Source organism: Pseudopipra pipra, chromosome 25 (assembly GCF_036250125.1).
Source record: "Pseudopipra pipra isolate bDixPip1 chromosome 25, bDixPip1.hap1, whole genome shotgun sequence".
Lineage (NCBI taxonomy): Eukaryota > Metazoa > Chordata > Aves > Passeriformes > Pipridae > Pseudopipra > Pseudopipra pipra.
Genome location: NC_087573.1, coordinates 3284024 through 3307883, shown reverse-complemented (window position 1 = coordinate 3307883; position 23860 = coordinate 3284024). Strand labels below are relative to the sequence as shown.

The following is a 23860-nucleotide window of genomic DNA, read 5'->3' as shown; positions in this document are numbered from 1 at the left end:
AGGGTCACAGTGGGGGCATCTGCAGCACTGGCAGCTCACTTTATTTTAAGCACCCATTTCAAATTCCATTGAGAAATATCATTTTTTTACTCATATTGTTGTGCTTTTTGCTGCCATCACAGGAAAGTTAAACAGAGGAGACTCATTCCCTGCTCTGCCTCTGCAGCAGCGTCGTCATCTCTGCCTTATCTCTGTCTTACCCAGCTCTCACACCAACACCTCCCCTAAATTCAATATTTCAGCCTCACAGGCTACAGTTTCACTCAGAGGCTTGGGTGCTTACACAGGTCTTCACTTCCATGCTCAGTAAAGAAACAAATGCTACGAAGCAAAGGGTTTTAATAAATATTTCTTTATTCAAGTCGTGTGTTAGAAAATTCCTACCAAGGGCTGTGCAAGTGCTCAGTGCTGGGTGCCCTCTGCACCCCAGGAGAGGGGTGCTGGCATGAGCCCACCAAACAGCCCCTCCAGTGCTTGGGGCTGAGCAGGATTAGAGAATTTAAAGCATTGAAGTCAACCAGCAACGTGCAACTACAGTAACTAAACAGCCACTTCAAAACCGTGCAAGAAGCAGAGTTTCAGAGATGCTGAAATTCAAGGAATTAGAGATTTGGATCCTCTAATGAAAACATTTCTCCACAAGTTGAATGTTTTCATTCACATTTCACAGAAGTGAATGTTTTCACGCAGGCTCTCGAGTCAGAAGTGAGATTTTTCTGTCAGATCTTTGGCTGATAAACTATTGACTTGAAAGAGCCTGAAAGAGCAGCATAAACCAGGAGTCTAATCAGCTCTGATAAGTAAGCACAGCACAGACTAGTGTGTATTTACAGAGAACTCTTAGAAAGGCTATTTTGAAGTGGAAATCTCTATGATTTGAACTCTAGCACTGATTGTGCCTTATCCTGAACACTTCCTCATGTCCCTGAATTTAAACACTGGCTAAACTGTCAAGACCACAAACCAGCAAACTAATCAACTAACGACAGATAGTACACTCCTAATTAAAGGCCACGAAAAAGGGGTTGTAAATCGTTTCATTGGTATGACCTGGTCCACTGACCCCAGGGGAAAATTAAAATAAAACAGGCAAACTCATGTTATTTTTTCCTGATTAATTTTTTCTTGTAAATGAGCCAGTAAATCCAATAAAGACGACCCAAAATATTGATTCAACCCAAATTGTTTTTCCACATACATACATGTAGAAATATGGGTTAAAACAGCAGAGCTCAGCCTGCAACGTGTGTGAATTTTGTATCTGTGGTTAAATTAAGTCCAGTGTAAAACCACTGTACTGCTTCATAACTCGGATTTTTGTCACTTTTTCTATTCTTTTCAAGGCCAGGCTGGACAAGGCTTGGAGAAACCTGATCTAGAGAGTGGCATCCCTGTCCGTGACAAGGGGTTGGAACTGGAGGAGTTTTAAGGTCCCTTCCAACCCAAACCATCCTGTGATTTAGGATTGGGTGGTCCTGCCAATAAAGCAGCACAAACCCTCTCACTGCAGAGACACTGCCAACCAAAACTCTGCTCTCCCCTTTATCTCTGCTTCCACACAAAACTTTCCCCAGTGCAGTGAAAGCCCTGGAGCTCCTGGAGCTCACCCACCCTTCACAGAGCAGAAGCTGTTCCAGAGTGATGATTCCCTAAAAACCAAGGGCTCAAAAGGAGCCCAGTCCCACTTGTGCCCTTCTGTCCTCTAAATGGGGCCCTGAAGAGGAGCAATTCCTGTGCTGCTCAGTGTTTAGAACAGCATTTATCCAGCCCCTCAGAGACCCTCTGGACAGGCAGAAGGAGCAGACTCTGGTGCACAGGAGGGAGGGGAAGGAGTTACTGCTCCCCCTCTCCAGCCCATGCATTGTTTCCCTCAGCTCTGTGTGGTGCCTTGGCTACTGCTCTAGTCCAATTCTCATTTTTGGACTCAGCAACCTGTTGGTCTTCCCTAATTTGACATTATAGGCTACAAAATACACACCCAGACATCCTGGATGTCTGACACCTGCCAGAGCCCCTCTGTTGGTGCCACTGGTGGTTTGACGTGTTGTATCTCTGAGTGATGCAAACACCAGGACCACTGCCTGGCTTTCTTATCTCCCCATCCTGTCTGTCCTCAGACTAAAACCCTGCTCAGGATCTGCTGCAGGAAGCCACAAAAAAAAAGTTTGTTCCTTGGGGTGTAACCAAAAACCAGAACTGGCAAACACAGTACTGTGCACACAGAAAGACTTATTCATGGGCCAAAAATAGTCTCTGGGTACCAGCAGCACGTGGGTTTTAGGTCGAGATACGGCTTCTTAAACCATCCAAGTTTTCATCTGGATGCTGAGATTGGATTACAAGGGAAAGTCCCTACCACCCTAGAGGAAGAGTCACACTTGGAGTCAGCATCACACTTTCAGCTGTACCAAAGCTGAATTTTCTCAAAGTGCAGCACTCTTCCTCCTCTGCTCAGTGATCCAACCCCCGGGGTTCACATCCATTTGCAACATCTTCATCACCCACTTGTCTTTCCTGGCTCCGTCAATGAACTCATCAAGAGACAACTGCCCTGTGGATGAGATGAGGGGGACACAAGATGCAGAGTCAAAAGGGGAGAGATAAGAGAAGAAGAAGAAGGCAGGAAGCAAATACCATCCCTGTTCCAGATAATATGCTAATCAGACAAGAGCTTGCTTCATTCCCCCACCTGGTTCAGGCCAGGGCTCTGAAAGACAAACCACAAGCTGTGGCCAGTGCATTCACCTGCCCCATCAGAACAAGAGACATGAAATGTCTCAGTAGCTCCCCCAGGCTTCTCCAGGATTGCAAGTCTGATCCTGCAAGCCCCAGTTTGGAACCATTGTCTTTATTCAGGTTATTTGTGCTGAGACCAGGACCTGCCCTCTGGCTCTTGGGGCTTTCAGAGGATGAGATCTGTGTGGCATCAAAATCCACACAGAACAGTGACTCCTCTGTATTAAAATAACAATAATTATGTCACCCTCCTCCACCAAGTTACTTTTGATTCTATCAAACAGAGCAGAACCAAACCCGGGGTGTCTGAGCAACACAATAGTCCCAAGGGATTTCTGGAGAGCCACAGTCAGAGCCAGCCTGCCCAGCACAGGTACCTCTCATTAGACACGAATGCAATTTGTGCCACTGATCACTTACCATCCCCATTCTCATCCACTAACTCAAATATCCTGTCTACAACCTCCTCTGGGGTGAGCAGTGGGGTCCTGTCCTCCGTGTCAGACCAACACGCCCTCTTCAGCCTGTAGATAGACTGAAAAGATGTTCACAAATTAAGAGAAGAACTGGAAAGTGAAAAGCAGTGAACTCCATTATCATCCCAACACTGTGAAGGTCTTTCTCAAAGGCTGTGGGTTTGACCTCTCTGGTAGGCTCTGCCACTCAGCAGCCTCAGATCTGGAATGAAACCTCTGACCTTACACCCACACAGGCTGCAGATTTACCTCAGCTGCTCTTTGAAACTGCTGCCCTCCTGTTTTCCTCACATGTATTGGTCACACCTCGGGGTTCCTTTGCAAAGAACAAAGTGAGAGTTTCACAGATGGGAGAGTCATCTGACTCTACCAGGATTTTTTTGCTAACATCCAAAGCCAGGCACAGCTGGACTTACCCAGCCCTCTCTCTCCCAGGGAACTTGTGCCCAAGCTGCAAGATCAAGCCTGTATTAGCACGTGTTTTGACCCACAGCTTCTGTTCCACTTTACCATGGGAAAGGGTCAGATTTTATCTATTCCTCCCTTGACAGCCACCTGTTCACTGTCACCTTTACTCCTTAGGCTGAAGGGTTTTGTCTAAAGTCACCCCAGAGAGGGGATTAGCAGTGGCCTTACACAGTTCTTGCAGTTCTTAGCTGACCTCAAGACTAAAATGGGATATGCCCCAGACAGGCTGACCCGATTCCCCCACACCTGGGGCTGCAGGTAACCACCTGCTCACGCTTCCCAGCCAAAATCTGCTTTCCACACGTTCCATTCCTGATGTGTTCTTGATATTGCCTTTCCCCTGAGATCCTAGAACGTGTGGTAACCACTGACTGAGCCTCCCAGGCCTTGCTGTGCAGGGGGAGCAGCACCTGAGGTGCTCCAGCACAAGCACCAAGGTATTCACATCAAGTAAGAGCACAGGCCCCCTGGGTCTGACTGTCTGCTGAGCCCCAGAGGATGGTTCAGGTTGGAAAAGACCTTCAAGATCACTCAGTCCAACTGTTAGCCCAGCACTGTTCACCACTAAACCATGTCCCCAAGTGCCACATCTACATGGCTTTTAAATCCCTCCAGGGATGGTGACTTCACCACTGGAGAACCCTTTCAGTGAATAAGTTTTCTCTAATAACCAATCTAATAAGTCTCCCCTGGTGCAGCTTGAGGTGAGTTCTTCCTGCTCTATCATTTGCTACCTGGGAGGAGAGACCAGCTCCCACCTTGCTAATCAAATCACAGAATCACCTAAGTGCCTCTTGTCAGACCTTCACACAGTCACTGATCAAATCTAAGTGCAGAACTGCAGGAACCCAGAAAGGAACCATTAAAAATGGATTTCTGTACTAATTTGTGCCTCTCAGTGTGTTCTCACCAGCTACTCAGGCAGAAAACAGCTCCTATAAGGGGCATGGAGTGAAACCCTCTTCCAATGCAATGAATCTTGGTGTGAAGGGGTTGAAAGGAAAGGCAGGGCAGAGATACAGGATCCCTGGACAGAGCAGCAAGGGCCAGGCTGCCCACAGGGGGTATAACAGACCCCTCAGACACCCCACCAGGCTCCAAACCACTGAGCACAGAACCCTTTCCCCAAAGGTCAGGCATTTTCACTCCATCACCATCCTTGAATCCTGATTATCACAAGCCCCACACACATCATTATGTTGCCAAAGAACAGTGATTGCTTAAAGAGGAGATGAAGCAATGCCTACTTACATCAACGATTTCCAGCAGCTCAGGTTTATCTATGCAGCCATTCCCATCCTTGTCATACACTTTGAACGTCCACCTCAGCTTGTGTTCCAGTTTTCCTCTCAAAACAAGATTCAAGGCAGCTACATATTCCAGAAAATCAATGGTGTTATCCTGGGGAGACAGAAAAGCAGCAGCTGGATGACACTTAACTGGGTATGAGTTGATAGAAAACTGCTTTGAAAGCTCTAGAAAACCTGGATTGAAGTTGCCAAAAAGGTATTCCAATGGGACAGCTGTTTATTTGGCACTTCAAAGGAGGTTTGTGCCAGCTCAGCACCACCAGTAGGCACAGCCAAGCCCCTCTGAGGAGTGTGACAGTGGGGAGCAAAGCAATTCTCCTGCAAAGCAGTGCAATAAGGGGGGGGGACACCTGTCAAACTGCAGAAATTAGAGATTTAAATGCCCCACAAAATGACCTGATCAGGGAATCACAGAATGATTTGGCTTGGAAGGGACGTTAAAGGTCATTCTCATTCCACCCCCTGCCATGGGCAGGGACACCTTCCACTAGCCCAGGTTGCTCCAAACTGTCCAACCTGGCCTTGAGGATGAGGATCAGTGCAGGAGACATTTGCTTTTTGGGGAAGAGATTCTCAGTGACCTCAGCTGCCTCACTGCTGAGCACCCAACCATCACCCCTTTCCCCACCCTTCTGTCTGGTTTTATCTTGATTGAGCTGAGGAAGGATTCAACAATGGACATGTCACCAATCTGAAGAAGGCAGCAAGAACACCCCCAATAAAGGATTTACACCAGGATATTCATCCTCCTAAAAACCTCACCCTGAAGGGATTCAGGGCACTCTGGAATATGGTCCTCATAAAGATCCACACCCTCCCCAGGGCCCCTTGGGCACCTCCCAGCCCTCCCCACCCTCAGCAAACCCCTGGGAGATTTTGGGCTGGGTGAGCCCCTGTCCCCACAGGCACCAAAATGCTCCACAGCCCCTGGGAGCAACAACTGCTTGTGCTGCCCAGAGAGCAGGAAAAGACAATTGAGAAGTTGTTTCCATCTTCTTATTGTATTACCAATAATCCTTTGGGTCGTTAGGTCCTGATCAACTGATTAGATACCCTCAGGATATTCAAACAAACTCCCTGCCTAAATTTAGTGCTCTTTATATATCAGCATCCCTTAAAGACAGGGGGTTTTGTCTTGTTAGGAAAGCTCCTATTAACTAGGAATGGGACTTCATCTGTTGTGCACATTGTTTGCTCTGCATAACTTTCATAACAAAATTTGGGACCTGAACTTTTCTTTCTTTCTTTTTTCTTTTTTTCCCAGGAATGTGGGTTTTTCCAGCTTCAGATTCTGAGACAAGTCTGACCTGCCCACATATTCCATAGGGGTTTTTTTATCCTTTCTCACAAACTGACTTTTGTTGCCACCCCACTGTGATTTTGCCACTGGTTTCAAAGGGAGCATGAGGGAAATCAGTTTGTCAGAGAGGACTGACTTTGTCTCCCCTTCTCCTGTATTAATACACAGCAACAAACAACCCCACAGCTGGTATAGGATCAAAAGATTCAGGAAAAAAGAATTGAACCACTTGGCAAGCATTGCTTACCCATGTCTAGATGAGAAAAGCAACTGTGTGACATTATTTTAAGTACTTAAAATATCCCAGGCCAGTGTTAGGCTGCCTTTGGCAGCAGAGCCTGGGTATGTCTGAACTGTGACTAAACCAGAAAGCCCACTTTTTTCCAGGTGCCTGATGACAAATACAGCAAAGGGAATCAAAACCAGAATGTCAGAATTGTTCAGCATTCCTTTGCTTTTGGAAAGCCAAGCTAAAATCAATATTTTGTTATATACCACCTGTTCATGCTATATATATACATATAGAAACACACTCCCTCCAACATATAGCAAGCCTGAGCAGGAATTTCCTCCACTGTAATTCCCCCTTTATCACAGCAGATAAATAATTTTTCCATGTAGCAATCTTGGCTGTTTGAGGATCTTTCAACAGCACTGTCTCAAAATGTGACACCGCTAAAATTCAACCTTTTAATCCAGCCTTAGTCCTTTAAGGGGACACTCTGATCTTAATTTGGGTAGAGATTTAGGAGAAGATAAGTCCCTCCCAGGCCAGTGCAGCCTGTGCTCCTCCTCATGCCTCAGTGCCAGGAAGGGTGAGCACTGCACTGAAACACCTGCAAATCCCAGGAAAAGACACACAAATCATGACACAAACAACTGTAAAAACCCCTCACCACTTACCCCGTTCTTGTCAAAAGCTCTGAACATGTTTTCCACGTACTCTGCTGCCTCCTGGTTGTTCTGGACCCCGAAGAACCTCTTGAACTCGTGCATGAAGAGGGTCCCACTGGGACATTCCACCACGAACTTCTTGTACCACTCCTGCAGTTCTGCCACGTCGATCTCCCCTTGCTCCCCTTCAGCGTTGGTAAACTGCTGTCCCATTTTGCAGGTTAAAAAAAACACCCAACAAAAACAGAAGGAAAAGAAGGAAAACCTTCCCAAATTCCTTTGCTTGTAATATCCTTTAGCTGCTGTTTCCTTCCTATTTTTCTTCTGGCTGCCTTGTGCCTTTATTCGATGTTAATTCTGCGTGTGGTTATTTCACCTTCTTTTCTTGGTGTTTTATCTTCTTCTTGCCCCCTTCTCTCCCGAGTTCTCACTGCTCCAGTTCCTGGTGCTCACTGGGTGATCTCAGGGTTGCCTCTCTGCACTGGAGCACTCTGGTCTCAGGCAGGTATAAAAGTAACTAAGATCATTAGGAGATTCCCTCCTATGAGCCCCAGAGACCTTCAGATGTTCTGAGCTGTGCCCTATTTAGAAACAAACTCCAGAGGGTCAGAGGCTTTCTATGCATTAATGCCTTCGTGGCAAAGAATTTGAGAGCTGAGGGTCCCTTTTTACACACTGCAGATTTTCAAAGGGGAAAAAAAAGGATTTTAAGGGAAATAACATTAGTTTTTTTCAATGCTGGCTTGGGGGGGGGTGACTCAACTGCTTTAGTGAGATGAGGCATAAGAACAAATAACAATTGCAGGGAGGAAATCCTGAAAAAAAACAAGCACTCCCGTGAAAAAAACCTGCTAATGCATTAATTTAATTGAATACCTGCTATAGGCTGTGCTCTATACAAAATGGGTGAGAGAACCAGTAAATAGGTACAAAACCACATTTTCCTCTTATTTTCACAATTCAGTCTTAGAACCTTAAGTTAAAAATAACAGGAACAGTTTATTTCCTTATTTTTAAGAGTTCCCCTTTATCCCCTTTTCCCTCTTTAGTGCCTTTATCCACGGAAACACTCCAGTCCCCCCTTCCCACTGAACTTTGCTTATTGCTTTTATTACAGATACCCCCTGACCTCTGCCTGCTCAGCAACAGCCACAGCTCAGACCCTCCTCTCTCTTTACACCACCCAGCCCTCCTTCCTTCTCTTCCAGGAGCCCACCAGCTTTTACCCACATCAGACCAATTGTTCTGAGTCCAACCATTATCTGTGTCAGCTGGAAAGAATGACCTGTAGCTATAAATGTGCCCAAGCCAGCCTGTTATCTTTATTAAGAGGATTGGAGCAGCATTAATAGGAAACAATGGACTCCCTTATTCTAATGCTGAGGCCCTGAAGGATTTAAGCTGCTCACTTTTTTTGGATCTTCCTTTTTTTTTTTTTTTTTTTTTTGGCTTGGTTTTGTAATAAGAGTCTCTCACAAGGAAGAATACTGGCTAAGAATCAGGCTAAAATTTGATATTGCAGAACAGTAGAGCAATTCATGCTGCACTGGAGGAACAGGGTTTGCTCTGAGTCCACTCACACCTCTGAGTAACCCATCAGTGATATTCCATGTGTATTCCATCAGGGATATTCCTGCAAAATCCAGAGATTTTAACTTTACACTTTTACATGTATAGTATAACTTTATGCTTCTACATTTTTACATTTAAGTGAACCCAGGCAATGAGTGGTTTCACTCAAGAGAAAAGCAAAAAGAGGATATAGACAGTTGAGCAGAAGCATCCCATGGATGGGAAGGGCCAGAGAAGTTGCCAGAAAGACTATTCTATTTTAATTAAAATATTTTTAGCAATAATGTAGAGGAATTGTGTTTTCAATCCTCGTGCCTAGAGGAATTCAACACATTCAATGAACTCAATCCTTCCTTTTGTGAATGCTTCAGCCAAGCTTCAGCCCCTGACTCTGAGATCTCTTTTCCACAGCAGAGCAGCTTGAGGTTCTGGCTCATCAGGAAAAATAACAGCAAATCCATCCCCCAGTGTTTTCCTCTCAACTAAACCCACTGGAAAGAAGCCTGTGGCAGCCACAGTGGTGTTTACAAATTATTTTATGTAATTTTTCTAGTCATCTTAGGTAGTATCTGGTGAGGACATGAGTTCTCTCAGGGTCACAAACAGCTCCCAGGCCACAGAGGTGCTGCCAGGACAGGGGTGGGGAGGACTCATCTCTCTTTTCCTGCACACCTGAGGACTCACCTCTCTTTTCCTGCACACCTGGGGAGTTTTGGATGTGCCCTTTGGAGCCTCCCACCATTTCGTGCTGCTCTCCTGCACGGGGAGGCTGCCTGCTGGAATGTGAGTGCTCAGAGCACTCAACAAGACTCCACATGCCCAGCACTGTTGCCTTGACTCATTGCATAATTTTGTTTTGCCTTAATGGGAACTCGGTGATCTGTTCCCAGGAGAGAAAATGGTTCCTCTTTTGTTTTGATGGCTGCAATCTCCTCCAGCCAGGAACAAAGGGCTGCAAGAGGCCCGGGTTACAAAGCCTGGCTGCTGCTCTTGCAGGTATCATGACACACAATCGCGTTGATAAAAGCAGTGATACTAATTTGGCAGTGAAATAAAGTAAATCCTATAGCTCCTGGTATGAAAATTCCTCTGCACATCCTCTCGTGGTGGTGTGTGCTCTGCAGACTGCACTGGAGGAGTCTCTCAGCCAGCACAGTGTCACTTTATCAGGGACAGTTTATCAGCCAAAGGATTTCTTAATTTGATTCGAAAAAACGGTGCAGGCAGAGGTAAATATAGGCAGAGAGAAGTAAAAATAAAAATAATTCTTTCTAGAAAATGCTACCATGAAGAGGTTGGTCCTTTTTGGCTGCCTGAAGGAGCAGCATCAATGCTGTGTATGTCCTGTCAGAATGAACACTTTGGATGATTAGTTACCAACAGGCAACATCTGATTACATGTCCTGCCTAATGAGTTATCCCAGAATTATTACCTATACAGCTCCAAAGCTGTGGAGTTTCCCAGCCAAGAGCATGGAAAAAAGACAGCTTATTTCCTGTCAGCTCAGTCCCCAACATGCTGCCACACGCTCCAGCAGAGCTGGGAGAAACTCAAGAGGGAAAAAAAAAAAACCACCAAACCCTGCAGAGAGCTGGGAAGACTCATTTGTTTGGCATCTGCTGCTGCTTGGGAAGGCAGTGGAGGCTGGGACAGAGGCAGCAGGGTGCTGGCAGGGATGAGGGGACCAACTTCAGTCAAACTGGAGGCAGAATGAGACCCGAGGAGCCCTCCCCTGGTTGTTTTGCCACGTTACTCCCTTATTTTAAATCCCCCAGCCCTGGCCTGCCCCGAGACCCCTCCTGTGGGTTGAGCATCTCAACTCTCCTTCCAGTGGGCCCAGAAAGAGCAAAACTGTGCCCAGGGCAGCTCCCACTGCTCCAGCCAGGGAGTGCAGGACAGGGAGCAGCATCACTGCTGGTGTCATCCCCAAAGCTCCCCGAGCATCCAACCACAAACAAAGCAAACCTGAAGCATCCTTAAATGTCCCCGTTGTCTCCAGGCGGGAGGGAGGCGTGGACAGCAGGAATGTGGGGAGGATGAACGGCAGCTTTTGTGCTGAGCCATCTGAGGAGAGATCAAAGATCCTTTTATAGTTGGGCTGGGAGTTCAGCCCAACACCTCCCTGTGTCTCTTCCCAGTTGCTCCCAAGATTGCCCATCCCGTTGCACGCTTTTATACAGCAGGAACAGCACCAGGGGGGATGTAATATATGTATTATTACACTGCACTGCAGGAGCAGCTGTCCCTTGGTTTACATATTAAAGTACAACCAACCAAACCCATCTCACCCCCCATTTTCACTGTCACCCAACACGCTGACCTTGGAGTGTCACCTTTTGTCTCCTGTTTATTGGCAGGAAGATTGTATTATGTGCTGACAAACTCCTGCTAATGTTATCCCTGAGTGGCACTCCGTGCTGAGTGAATGAAGCCTGAGATATTTACCTTGCACTTGGCAACCTGCAAGGCAAACTTTCCAAGAAAAACGTTGAATTGCCTTTTCTGTGTGTGAAGATCTCCAAAATCCTGCACAGCTCCAAGCCCTGAGCTGTGGATGTCAGTCAGCCTTTCCAAAGGCAGGACTCTGCACTCTCCGTAGTCACCACAGATGGGAAGGAAAAGGGAAATTCCCAATTTTTTTTATTTCTTTTTTTAATTTTTTTTTCTGGTTCATTGAAACTGGCTGGTAAAGTATTGTGTGATCCTTGAAACCAAGATTCACCACTGAGTCACAGCTCTCCACCTACGAGGAAAATAAATAAGATGTGAGGCTGGAGGGTGGGAGACTGAGCAGGGACCAGGGGGGAGATGCTGCTGAGCCCCTTCCCAGGGGTAGGTGTGATCCCAGAGCAGGGATGGAGTGGGAAAGAGGAATATTTTTTATGTTTTCCAGAGAAAAAACTGCATTCCCGTGGCTTTGTGTTCATCAGAGGTGACTTTAGTTTTTACTTCATCCCGTATATGGATTTTTATGGATTCATTTAGGACAAGAGGAAATGGCCCCAGGTTGTGCAGGGAAGGGGTTTAGGTTGGATAACAGGGAAAATTCCTTCACTGAGAGGATGGTCAAGCTCTGGAATGGGAGAGCCAGAGGAGTGGTGGAGTCACAGCCCCTGGAAGAGTTCCAGAAACACGTGGATGTGGCGCTGTGGGACCTGGTTTAGTGCTGGTTAATGGTTGGACTGGATGATCTTAGAGGGCTTTTCCACCTTTAATGATTCTGTGATTCTGTAACTCGGCAGAATATGCTTCGAATGGCAAAAAAAACCAACCAAAAAACCCAAACAGGAATGTTTTGTTTTCTTTCCAAAATATTCCATTTAAACCGGAAAAAAAAAGCGTCAAATTTAAAAGGAAATTTTCTTTCCCAAATATTCCATTTAAAAGGAAAAAAAATTCCCATTTACAAGGTAATTTTCACTCCTAAATATCCAACTTACAAGGCAAAAATATACCTCATTTAAAGGGAAATTTTATATCCTAAATATTCATTTTAAAAGGAAAGAAATATTTCCCATCTAAAAGGAAATTTGATTTCCTAGATATTCAATTTAAAAGGGGAAAAAATATACATATATCCCATTTAAAAGGAAATTTTACTTCCTAGATATTCCATTTAAAATGGAGAGGGAGGGAAGTTTTAAAAAGAAATTTTACTTCCTAGATATTCCATTTAAAAGGAGGGTGGGGGGAAGTTTTAAAGGGAAAATTTACTTCCTACATATTCCATTTAAAAGGGGGGGGGGAGAGAGAGTTTTAAAAGGAAATTTTACTTCCTAGATATTCCATTTTAAATGGGGGGAAAAAAGTTGTAAAAGGAAATTTTACTTCCTACATATTCCATTTAGAGTGAGGGGGGGAGTTTTAAAGGGAAATTTTACTTCCTAGATATTCCATTTAAAAAGGGGGGTGAGTTTTAAAAGGAAACTTTACTTCCTACATATTCCATTTAAAAAGGGAGGGGGAAGTTTTTAAAAGAAATTTTACTTCCTATATATTCCATTTAAAATGAAGGGGGGGAGTTTTAAAGGGAAATTTTACTTCCTACATATTCCATTTAAAAAGGGAGGGGGAAGTTTTAAAAAGAAATTTTACTTCCTAGATATTCCATTTGAAGGGGGGGGGGAAATCCCGTTTAAAAGGAAACTAATTTTCCCAAATATTCCACTTAAAACGGGGAGGAGAAACCAGCCTAAAATGAATTTTTTTTCCCCTAAACATCCCATTTTGAAGGGAAGGGGGTCTCTCTAGAAGGAGGGGGTGGTTCGGATGCTCCTTCCAGGTTTTTTTGGGGGGGGGGGCAAGCAAAGGCCCCCTCCCCTCTCCCCCCGCGGTGCCCGTGGGCGGGGCGGGCGCTGCGGCTGCGCCGGGCTCACCTGGGCAGGTGAGGGCGGGGCGGGGCGGGCGCTGAGTGTGCGCGGCCGCGGCGCTCCCCGAGCCCACGCGCGGGCCCCGCGGGGCGGCCCCAGAGCCCCCGCGGGCGCGGAGCCGCTCCCCGACCCGCCGGCGGCACCGACAGACGGACGGACGGACGGAGCGGGTGAGCGGCGCGGGGATGGGATGCGACGGGACGGGAGCGGCCGCGGGATCCGCCCTTCGCGCAGCTCCCGGGCGGAGCGGGGACCCGGGCAGGGGGGAGAAGCCGGCAGGACGCGCGGGGCTCGGGGGATGGAAGGGCGGCGGCTCGGCGGGAGCGCCCCGATCCCGGCGGGATGGGCGGGGGGGGCGGGGGTGGTGGTGCCAGGGGGGTTCGTGCGGCTCCGCGGGCAGCCGGGAGGGCAGAGCCCGCTGAAAATGGCAATTTATGGCTCCCTTCCCCATCGGTCCTAGCCCCGGGCTACGCCTTTCAGGTCGGGGTAAAGCGAGGCCTAAAGTTAGGGCGAGGGTGGTGTTTGCCCCCCACCCGCTTCGGCCGCTGCTGTTATCACTCCAAAAACCAGCACTGGAACAACTCGTGCCCCTTCCAACTTAATGGGCTGCCGGGCCCGCGGTAGAGGGCTGGGGTTTCCAGGTTGGGCTGCAGGGTCTGGGAATTGGGAGAGTTCACGGTGACTGGGAATTGGGAGAGTTCACGGTGACTGGGAATTGGGAGAGTTCACCCTGACTGGGAATTGGGAGAGTTCACCGTGACTGGGAATTGGGAGAGTTCACCGTGACTGGGAATTGGGAGAGTTCACGGTGACTGGGAATTGGGAGAGTTCACGGTGACTGGGAATTGGGAGAGTTCACCCTGACTGGGAATTGGGAGAGTTCACCGTGACTGGCAATTGGGAGAGTTCACCGTGACTGGCAATTGGGAGAGTTCACCGTGACTGGCAATTGGGAGAGTTCACCGTGACTGGCAATTGGGAGAGTTCACCGTGACTGGCAACTGGGAGAGTTGATCGTGACTGACTGGGAGTTGTGAGAGTTGATCGTGACTGGGAATTGGGAGAATTCACCGTGTTCAGATGTGTTGTGGAGGGGGGGGCGCCGGTGGATGGGAGAAGAGAGATGTAGAGATCTCGGAAATGTGGGAGCTCTGGGTTCCCGGTGTAGGGAGGTGATTAAGTGTCAGATGGAAATTCAGTTTCTCCGTGGGAACGTTTGTCTTTGTAAAAACGGATACAGATCCATGAGGTACAGGGTGATGTAATCAAAGGTAACAAGCAAGGAACGGGGGCTGTGGTGTCGAACCCAGAGAAGACCCTTCCTTCTTCAGAGGCTTAATGGACAAGGTGGAGCAGGAACACTGAATATATTTGGGAGTGCAGGCGGAGAGTGAAAGCATCTGTGCAGCAAAGCCCAGCCGGGCTTCAGGCCGCGTTTTCCTGGTGCACCGTGTGTTTTTGGGCTCTCTGGCACCACTCCAGGGCCCCGAGAGTCACCACAGGCTGTCCCTGACCTTGGTCACTGCTCTGCTGTCCTGGGGAAGTGGCTGCAGGATGTTTGCTCCCTTCCCGAGTTTGCTGAAGTTGTTCTCGTCGGGGTGACAGTCTCCTCTCCCAAGGAGAAGTGTCAGACTTATTAAATAATAATTAGGGTACAGGGAATAATTACATCGCTGACCGTGCATTACACAGGGATGTGCTAATTATCCCCACACACCATCCAGATCGAGTGGGAATGAAGCGAACTGGAGGATCCCTGGGTCCGGAGTGAGGGCCAACCCTCCCTTGGCAAATCCCAGGAGTAGTGAGAAGACATTCCCGGAGTCTCCGGCATTACTGGCCCCCCCAGCCCTCCCGGATCGAAGTTGAAGTTTGTAAGAGGCTGACTCACCGTCTGAGCCCAGCAGTGGGATTCAAGTTGATTTGCTCTCGGTTATTGTGTCAACAAGTCCTCGGTGATAAAAGGTCATAAAGCATTGTAATGCCGGGCACTGACAGGCGCTGTCTGCGGGCCGGGCCGATCGAGCCCAGCCCTCGGCACCCGACTCGTCTGCTCTGAGAGGGGCACTAATTTCTCTTCTCTTTCTGTGGGTTTGAATTCACTGCTGGCCTTGCAAATGCAGCGTTTGTTGTTAGAAGGGACTGCTTGTAAAGTGAAGTGTAAAAGAGGCGGTGGAAATGAGCCTTGGGAAGGATTTTTTGTTAAAATGCCACTTTTTTTTTTTTCCTTTCCAAGAGAAATCCATATGTGCTTTTGCTTTTGATTCTGGACTTTGTGTCTTTGCAAACACGCTGCAAAGTTTAATTCTGAGGGCATTTCTGACATGGAGAACTAACACAGCAGAGTTTCAGGAGCATAGAATAATTTTGATGATTGCTTCCTGATCCTTTGCAACTCCTGGGAAACACTCTGCTAATGTGCCCACACATTTTCAAACTATTATTTAAAGATGATTTGCAGTTGAAGCTGAATATTTTCTTTGTTTAACAGATAGACTAAATTGTGTTTGGATTAATTTTGTGTGAGCACTTGCATCTGAATGGGATCTACAGGTATTTGAACAAATAAAACCTGTTCCTAGACTAGTTCTTGGATAGGATTTTTTTAATCTTCTCCATCTCTGCTACTAGACATATTTTGCAACTCCTGCAGCAGTATTCAGGGCTTATGGCAAAGGTTTTACTTAACCTGTAACTGCTTTATTAATGGGAATATTTGTAATTTCTCACCTCTGTTTCAAGACTTACAAAGGAATATGGGGGATGCAGCTCCTAAGCACGTGTAGAAGTCCCCTGCTAAAATTCAAAGACACTGAATGTTTCCTGGCCTTGCAGAGGGACGTGCGTTAATTTTGTTTGTTTGGCTTTGTTCTACACAAGGAAAATATTGTTGGTTGGCTGCAACTGTGTCGGCAACACGGGGCTACTTAAACGAAAACATTAAGTAAACAGCACTCGATTTTTTAGCAGGAGTGCAGGGCAGACTTGCAGTTCATGTCCTTCTGGATAAACATCCTGGTTATTACAGGTCAGTGGTGTTTGCCAACGATTATGCTGCTTTCAGGGCATTCGTGAAAAAGCCATAAAATGACTTTGGGAGGCACGTCTGTCTCTGGGATAAAACAGCCCCTTCCACCCCAGCTGGGCTAAAGCACCTGTGAGTTTTTCCCTCCTCCTCGATGGCAGGTCTGACAGGACTGAAAAGGAGCACGAGATCGGCTCGGCCCCTTTGCTGAGGCTTTGGAAACTCTGCTGCCTGTTCTTGCTGTGGCTTGTTCGTGGCTTTATCTGCAGCTCGGGTTCGCTCGGGGCTCGCCCTCCGCGCGCTCGGCGACGGCAAATAACGCGCTCTGGAAGGTTTAATAGCGAGTTGTTGTCCTTGTAACAGTCCTGGTCCCCGCTCAGTGACGTGTGAGTAACTCCTGCTGGCAGAGGAGTCGCCCAGCTGAGTCCCAATGAGTGGTTTCAATGTGCAGCAACACGAGAAATACCAGCGGTAATCCAGCGGTTTTTCGCTGGACGAGTTCAGGTGTTTTTAGAGCACTGGGGTCCTGACTGAGCTGGAGCGGTGGGTGAGTGGTTGTCCATCCCTGTCTCTTGCAGACCATGGCGTTGCACCCGCGCAGGGTTCGCCTGAAGCCGTGGCTGGTGGCCCAGGTGGACAGTGGGATGTATCCCGGCCTCATCTGGCTGAACCGGGAAGCGAAGCGGTTCCAGATCCCCTGGAAACACGCGACCAGGCACAGCCCCCAGCACGAGGAGGAGAACACCATCTTCAAGGTGAGGCAGGGCAGAGCTCGGGGCACAGGGACAGAGGGCTGGATTGTTGGCCCAGGAGCTGGACAGGCATCTCAGGAGCTGCTTCCAGGCACATTTCATCCTATTTATCTGACCTCAGAAAAGCCACTTTGTGCACCTGGATGCCAAGGTTGGCACTGCCTGAGTCGGTGTTGAGTTCTTTAACCCTTTCCAACCACCAAAGGCCAGATGGTGTCTGAGGCCTGGGCTCTGGAAGATTGCTGCTCCTTGTTTCATCTGCTGGGTTTAGGATGTGGGAGCTGCCTTGCTCTTGGCACCAAACCAGTAAATGCTGTTACATAAATCTGAAGAGGTCCCACCACCAGCTCATCACAAGCACTCATCGCTGCTGCCACTAATATTCTTATCCCAAGGGATTGATTATAACTCCCTGCACTCCTTGGAGGAATTTATGGCCTCTATCTTGGAAGCATCTTGGGCTGATAGTCTGATTTTTGAGGTGAGAGAGCCACTGGACATCTGTGGCTGCCCTTGCACTCCATTTTAACCAAGCCCTTCCTCCTGCACAGTGTATGGCTCCACTAAATGACTTCTGCTGTTGAACCTGAGAGACCTAGAAAAACTCTGTGCATGACCCTCTACAGTTTGTACTTTGCATGTTCAGAATTGCTAATGATTTTCTGAAATTCGGATTTCCATCCTTTTTTTTTTTTCTTTCTCCTTCTTTTAACGGGGAAGAGCTATTAAAGGGGGGGAATTTCTGTTGTGGTTATCAGAGGAGCTCTGGTTCAGACTTGTGCAGGAGAAGGGTTTTGCAGTGCATTTGTTTGGAAGCCTTGGTTCCTGATAAAAGCTGCTCTGTGCAGATGGCTGTGGCCTGAGCTCGGTGTACTTTGTCCCCAGGCATGGGCCGTGGAAACAGGGAAGTACCAGGAAGGAGTGGATGAGCCAGACCCTGCCAAGTGGAAAGCCCAGCTCCGATGTGCACTCAACAAAAGCCGGGAATTCAATTTGATGTACGATGGCACCAAGGAGGTGCCCATGAACCCCATTAAAATTTATGAGGTGTGCGACATCCCGCAGTCCCAGGGATCAATCATTAATCCAGGTGAGGGCCCTGCTGCCACAGAGCTGCTTCCTGGGCAGGCATTTGTCCAACAATTCCTTCCCCTCTGTGCATTAACTCTCGAGCTGCCTTGGTGTGCAGCAGAGAGCAGCTGCCATGGGTAAGCCTGGGCTTAAACTAAGAGGACCTTGAAGCATATTTTAATACCAGTACTAAGATGAATAAAGCTGCACACAGTTGTGTGCTCTCTGCTCAACAGTCTCATATTGGCAATACTGTATCTTACTTTATCTGTGTCTTACTTTATCAATACTTTATTGTTAGCTCTCTAGAACTATTTATTAAACTGAAAATATTGTGTTGTACAGATCACATTTATCCTTTCACTTATATTTGAAAAATACACAAATAATTATCCAATACTGTGCACAACCAATATGAAGATTTTATTGGGTTTTTTTCAAGAAATGCATCACAGTGTTTCACACTGACCATCCACCCACAAGAATGTGCTTGTTTTCAGGTTCCACTGGCTCAGCTCCGTGGGATGAAAAGGATAATGATCTTGATGATGAAGAGGAGGAGGAATTGAATCAATCTCAGCATGTCCCTATTCAGGAGACATTTCCATTTCTTAATATCAATGGTTGGTGGCACAGACTAATGTACTGTTGGGGCTATTTATTTGTAAATTGGTGCATGCTTGAAGTAAGATCTTGGTTTATTGAAGAACTGTTGCCTTTTTTTTTTTTTTTTAAGAATCTCCAATGGCTCCAGGCAGTGCAGAGAACTGCAGCCCTGAAGCTGTGTGGCCAAAGAATGAACCTCTGGATATGGAAATGCCCCCAACTGCACTGCAGCACGACTTCTTCAGCAGCCCTGAGCTCTGGATCAGCTCTCTGCCAAGTATGTGTGTGGGTTTGTAATAGTGCTTCTGCCCTTGTACTTTAAAAAACCCCAGTGTTTTCACTTTTTGTCCTGTGGCTGTTTACTTGTTTGCAACAACTGTGTAAAGTTTGAATGTTCCTGTGACTGTAGAGTGGGTTGCTGCAGTCCAGAAAGCCAACCCTGTCCTGGGCAGCAGGGGAGGAGGGGATTCAGTCCCTCTGCCCCCTCAGGTGAGACCTCACCTGCAGAGCTGCCTCCAGCTCTGGGGAACAACAGCACAGCAAGGACATGGAGCTGCTGGAGCGAGCCCAGAGGAGACACCAAGTTGATGAGAGGGATGGTGGAGCAGCTCTGCTGTGAGGGAAGGCTGAGAGAATTGGGGTTGTTCAGCCTGGAGAAGAGAAGGCTTTGGGGTGACCTAATTTTGGCCTTCCAGTACCTGAAGGAAGCCTGCAAGAAAGAGAGGGACTTTTCATAAGGACATGGAGTGGCAGGACAAGGGGAACGGCTTCAAACTCACAGAGTAGGTTTAGATTGGATATTAGGAAGAAATTCTTCCCTGTGAGGGTGGTGAGGCCCTGGCACAGGTTGCCCAGAGAAGCTGTGGCTGCCCCATCCCTGGAAGTGTCCAAGGCCAGGTTGGACAGGGCTTGGAGCAACCTGGGCTAGTGGAAGGTGTCCCTGCCCATGGCAGGGGTGGGATGAGATGGGCTTTAAGGTCCCTTCCAACCCAAACCATTTGAGGATTTCTGTGATTCTATGGTTCCATGAGGTGTCTGCTGCTGATGCTGAACACATAGGAAAAGCCACAGTGACAGTTTCTCTCTCAGTGACAGACCTGGAAATCAAGTTTGAGTACCGAGGGAAGGAGACCGGACCCACGACGACCGTGAGCAACCCGCAGGGGTGCAGACTGTTCTACGGAGAGCTGGGCCCCATGCCAGACCAGGAGGAGCTCTTTGGGCCCATCAGTTTGGAGCAAGTGAAGTTTCCAGGAACGGAGCAGATCACCAACGAGAAGCAGAAGATCTTCACGAGTCGGCTGCTGGACGTTATGGACAGGGGGCTGATCCTGGAGGTCAGCGGCCACGCCATCTACGCCGTGCGGCTCTGCCAGTGCAAGGTCTACTGGTCCGGGCCCTGTGCGCCTTCCTCCACCACACCAAACCTGATTGAGAGGCAGAAGAAAGTCAAACTCTTCTGTCTGGAGACATTCCTGAGCGGTAGGTAACTTCTGCTTCTGGGAAACAGCTTTGGGTGCTGGTCTGGGCACTGCTGGAAGGGGTTGGTCTGGGTGCACTGTTTGTTTGGCTTGTGTGTGGAGTGTGGGTTGGGGCCACCATCTCCCTGACTTCCATGGAGCAGATGCGTGGCATAAGAAAGGGAATGTACACTCATTTAATGCTCTGAAAGACATTGGAGGGCCTTGCTTTTAGAAAAAAAAAGCTCTTTGGGTGCAAGAAAAAATACGTAATTGTGTATGTGTAAGAGGTGTGTAGGCAGGACCTGGGATGATACAGGGAGGTGGGGTGGGGTGTTTCTAACTGACAGAGGACAACCCTGCATCATTCTGCTTTTCTTCCTAGAGCTGATTGCCCATCAGAAAGGACAAATTGAGAAACAGCCACCCTATGAGATCTACTTCTGTTTTGGAGAAGAGTGGCCTGATGGAAAGCCCAGGGAGAGGAAGCTGATTGTGGTGCAGGTAGGAGCTGAGGCTCTGAGGTGACACGTACAGGGTGGTGTTTGGTCACAGGTTGGACTTGAGGATCTCAGAGGATCTCTTCCAGCCTAGTTGATTCTGTGTTTCTGTGCCAGCCTTGTTGGGTTTGGTGTGTTGTCTCTGGATCAGTGCCCAAGGATAGCAGAGACTTGTGGCTTCTGACACTGGGAAAACCCCAGTAGGGCTGGTGAGTTTGGGGAGAGCAGATACAAACATTACACGTGTTGGATAGAATCAGTCTGTGAGTGCTCTTTAGATCATTGTGGAAACCACCCCCAGCATCCAGAACGGGGGATTCCTGCAAAATAATGGGGATATTCTGTGTGCCACTGGCCTAAACCAAGTGCCTTCCTCTCCAACAGGTCATCCCAGTTGTGGCCCGGATGATCTACGAGATGTTCTCGGGTGACTTCACGCGCTCCTTCGACAGCGGCAGCGTGAGGCTGCAGATCTCCACCCCTGACATCAAGGACAACATCGTGGCCCACCTGAAGCAGCTCTACAGGCTGCTGCAGAACCACCAGGAGGGGTGGCCCATGCAGGCCCCCCCCCTGCACATGGCACAGCCGCTCCCGGCGCAGTGACAGAGCCCCGGCTTTGCCTCCTCTGCCCCGGGGGTTTTCTTTCTGTTGTACATATAGAAAAGTGTTTCTTAACCAGTGCCTTGCCTACACCTGAATAAACAAAATCTGTAAATCTGGTCATCTTGATTCCATAATTTCATAGGTGCTTTTGTTTTGGAAGCCCTCAAAGCAGAGGGGATTACAGGAATGCTTCTGACTCCTTCACCCTTTTCAGCTGTTTGCTTAAGCCACCCCTGTGTATAAATCAGATTTTCGATTCTGTAATATTTTTTTTTAATCTGCTATTGATACATTGTATATAAGCACTTGATCATTAGAGGGGGAAAAAGAAAATAATCTGCTCTATTAAAACTGCCTGGAGAATATCACCTTGTCTAGTTTTTTCTCTTTAACTGGGCTGTAGCAGCAAGCTGGGATGCTGATGCTTCTTCTACTGTGCTTTTTTTTATAGGGGTGTGTATACACAGGCACTGTAAATGCATATATCACAGAGTTTCTAGGGTTGGAAGGGACCTCTGGAGCTCATCTAGTGCAACCCTCCTGCCAGGGCAGGGTCACCTGGAGCAGGTGACACAGGAATTTGTCTTAAAAAAAAAAAACCAGCTCTGCAAACTCAGAGAAGCCACCTGGAGAAGAGAAGACTCTGGGAAGAACGTAGAGCACCCTTCAGTACACGAAGGGGCTTCAACAGAACTGCAGAGGGATTTTTTTACAAGAGTATGGAGCGTTAGGACAAGGGGGAATGGTTTTAAACTAAAAGAGGGAAGATTTAGGTTGGATATTGGGAAGAAATTCTGCTTTCTGAGGACCGTGGCACAGGTTGCCCAGAGAAGCTGTGGCTGCCCCATCCCTAGAAGTGTCCAAGGCCAGGCTGGACAGGGCTTGGAGCAACTTGGTCTAGGGGGAGATGTGAGGAGGGGATGATACTTAAAATCCCTTCCAACCCAAACCACTCTGCGACTCTGAAGCTGTAATGTCACATCACAGCTCTGCGCGCTGGGCGCTGCCTCTGGCCGTCCCCCATCCCTTCCCTCCCCGAGCTCTGACGTTTCTCCCTATTTCTGCTCCCAAACAGCCTTTTCCTTATCCACGGCTCCGCCCGGGAAGGTCGCTCCGCCCGGGGCCGTGCTCGGTTAGATCCGCCCCGGGATCGGGGCCGTGCTTGGTTAGATCCACCCCGGGATCGGGGCCGTGCTTAGTTAGACCCGCCCCGGGATCGGGGCCGTGCTTGGTTAGACCCGCCCCGGAACCGCGGGCCCTGCGGTGTCTCCAGGTCCATGGCCCTCGGGGGCAGCGCCCTGTCCCCTGCGCTGCTGGTGGCGGCGGCTCGGGATGCTCTGGGGCCTCGGGATGCTCTAGGGCCTCGGGATGCTCTGGGATTTCGGGATGCTCAGGGCACAGGGAGCAGGACAAGGCGGCGGCTGCCGGCTGCCCGTGCCCTGCACGCTGCCGGGGAGGTGCTGGCGGTGTCGGCGGGGCTGAAGCCGGCGCTGCTCTGGGACTGCGGGGCCGCGGGACCCGCCGAGCTGCGGCGGTACCTGCTCGGGCTGCGGGCTGCGGGGCTGGCCCCGAGCCGCCTCCACGTGCTGGGCATGGGGGGCTCGGCGCTGCTCCTGCACCCGCGGCTGGCCCGCGGCAGGTTGGAGGGGATGCTCCGCGCCCGCCCCGCGCCCTTCGTGGATGTCTCCGCCCGGAGGGGATGCCCCGCGCTCTGCGGGGCGCCGGAGGCCGAGGCCATCAAGGGCCACCTCGCCTCCCTGCTGGACCACCTGCGGGATGCCGAGGCCGCCGGCGCCGGGCCGGTGTCCTGCAGCGAGGTTGTGCCCGAGGACTGGAACCTGTGCCCCGTGGTGGGGGTGCTGCTGGGGTACCCCGCGGTGTACACCTTCTCCGGGGAGGAGGGCGCCGAGAACTGCCTGGCACTGACACCGCTGAGGGTGTTCACGGTCCAGGCCTCCTGCCCCAGGATAAAGGACGGTCTCAGGGTCCAGATTTACTCCTTCAGCATCCCGGAGAGCCTCCACACGGAGCTGGGAGAGGTGCTGGATGCCTGGTGTGACGAGCTGAAGGAGGCATTCAGTGCACAGAGTGACTTTGTGGATCTCTGCATTTCCAGCGAGGTCGTGTCTCTTCCAGCAGTTGCCTTGTAAAACATGAGCAAACTTGGACTTTTTGGCCTTTCTTACATCGAGGACCGAGGCAAAAGATCCAGTTCCCCTGTGTGTGACCCACTGCATCTCTTGGCCCCTGAGCACCAAAAGGCTGAATTGTGACAGTCTCATGCTCCTGACCTCACAGGCCAGTGGCACAACAAATACATGTGCTTTAAAGAAGACAAGAGTGTGGATGTGTGTGCTCACAGCTGCTCTGCAGCCTCGGTCCTGCCTGCAGATTGTACCCTGTAAGGGTGTATTTATTTGCTGTGAGCAGCTGAGGGTGAATAAAAACTTTGAACACCACGGTACTTTGAATTTATGAAGTTTATTGGAGGCTCTGTGTTGTACTTACTGCTCATACAAGGTGGTGTCTTGCACTGGGTCGTAGCTGAGCCTCTGCATGAATGAGGGGCAAGTTCTGTAAAACCTGCACAGTGCAGCTCAAAAGGGGCTTAAAACCTCTGCCTCTCTCAGATTAACGTGGTGCTGGCAGTGAAAGGGAAGCAGGTGTGGCTGAGGGAATGCTTGGCCACAAGACAGGCTAGAAAAGCAGGATA

The 23860-nt window shown here is 49.0% G+C and overlaps 3 protein-coding genes across 4 annotated transcripts; 2 read left to right on the top strand and 1 right to left on the bottom strand.

Moving 5' to 3' along the window:
- Positions 1 to 334: 334 nt before the first annotated feature.
- GUCA1B (guanylate cyclase activator 1B) lies at positions 335 to 11860 on the bottom strand. Its single transcript, XM_064635748.1, has 5 exons — positions 11203 to 11860; positions 7194 to 10821; positions 4932 to 5081; positions 3157 to 3271; positions 335 to 2551 (listed from the first exon to the last, which is right to left on the bottom strand). Exons 2-5 carry the CDS (start codon positions 7395 to 7397, stop codon positions 2424 to 2426), a joined length of 597 nt encoding a protein of 198 aa, XP_064491818.1. The 5' UTR covers positions 7398 to 10821; positions 11203 to 11860; the 3' UTR covers positions 335 to 2423.
- Positions 11861 to 13143: 1283 nt separating this feature from the next.
- IRF6 (interferon regulatory factor 6) lies at positions 13144 to 21512 on the top strand. 2 transcript variants are annotated; one of them, XM_064635586.1, is made up of 9 exons: positions 13165 to 13297; positions 14852 to 15092; positions 16731 to 16907; positions 17790 to 17994; positions 18476 to 18598; positions 18712 to 18858; positions 19671 to 20063; positions 20427 to 20545; positions 20926 to 21512. In XM_064635586.1, the coding sequence occupies exons 3-9, from the start codon at positions 16734 to 16736 to the stop codon at positions 21145 to 21147; spliced, it is 1383 nt and encodes a 460-aa protein (XP_064491656.1). In that variant the 5' UTR covers positions 13165 to 13297; positions 14852 to 15092; positions 16731 to 16733; the 3' UTR covers positions 21148 to 21512. The 2 variants fall into 2 exon arrangements, with proteins under 2 accessions (XP_064491655.1, XP_064491656.1); XM_064635585.1 differs by lacking the exon at positions 14852 to 15092 and having other exon boundaries at positions 13144 to 13297.
- An 861-nt stretch (positions 21513 to 22373) lies between these two features.
- C25H1orf74 (chromosome 25 C1orf74 homolog) lies at positions 22374 to 23606 on the top strand. The gene has a single exon (XM_064636164.1). The coding sequence runs from the start codon at positions 22425 to 22427 to the stop codon at positions 23295 to 23297; it is 873 nt and encodes a 290-aa protein (XP_064492234.1). The 5' UTR covers positions 22374 to 22424; the 3' UTR covers positions 23298 to 23606.
- Positions 23607 to 23860: the final 254 nt, after the last annotated feature.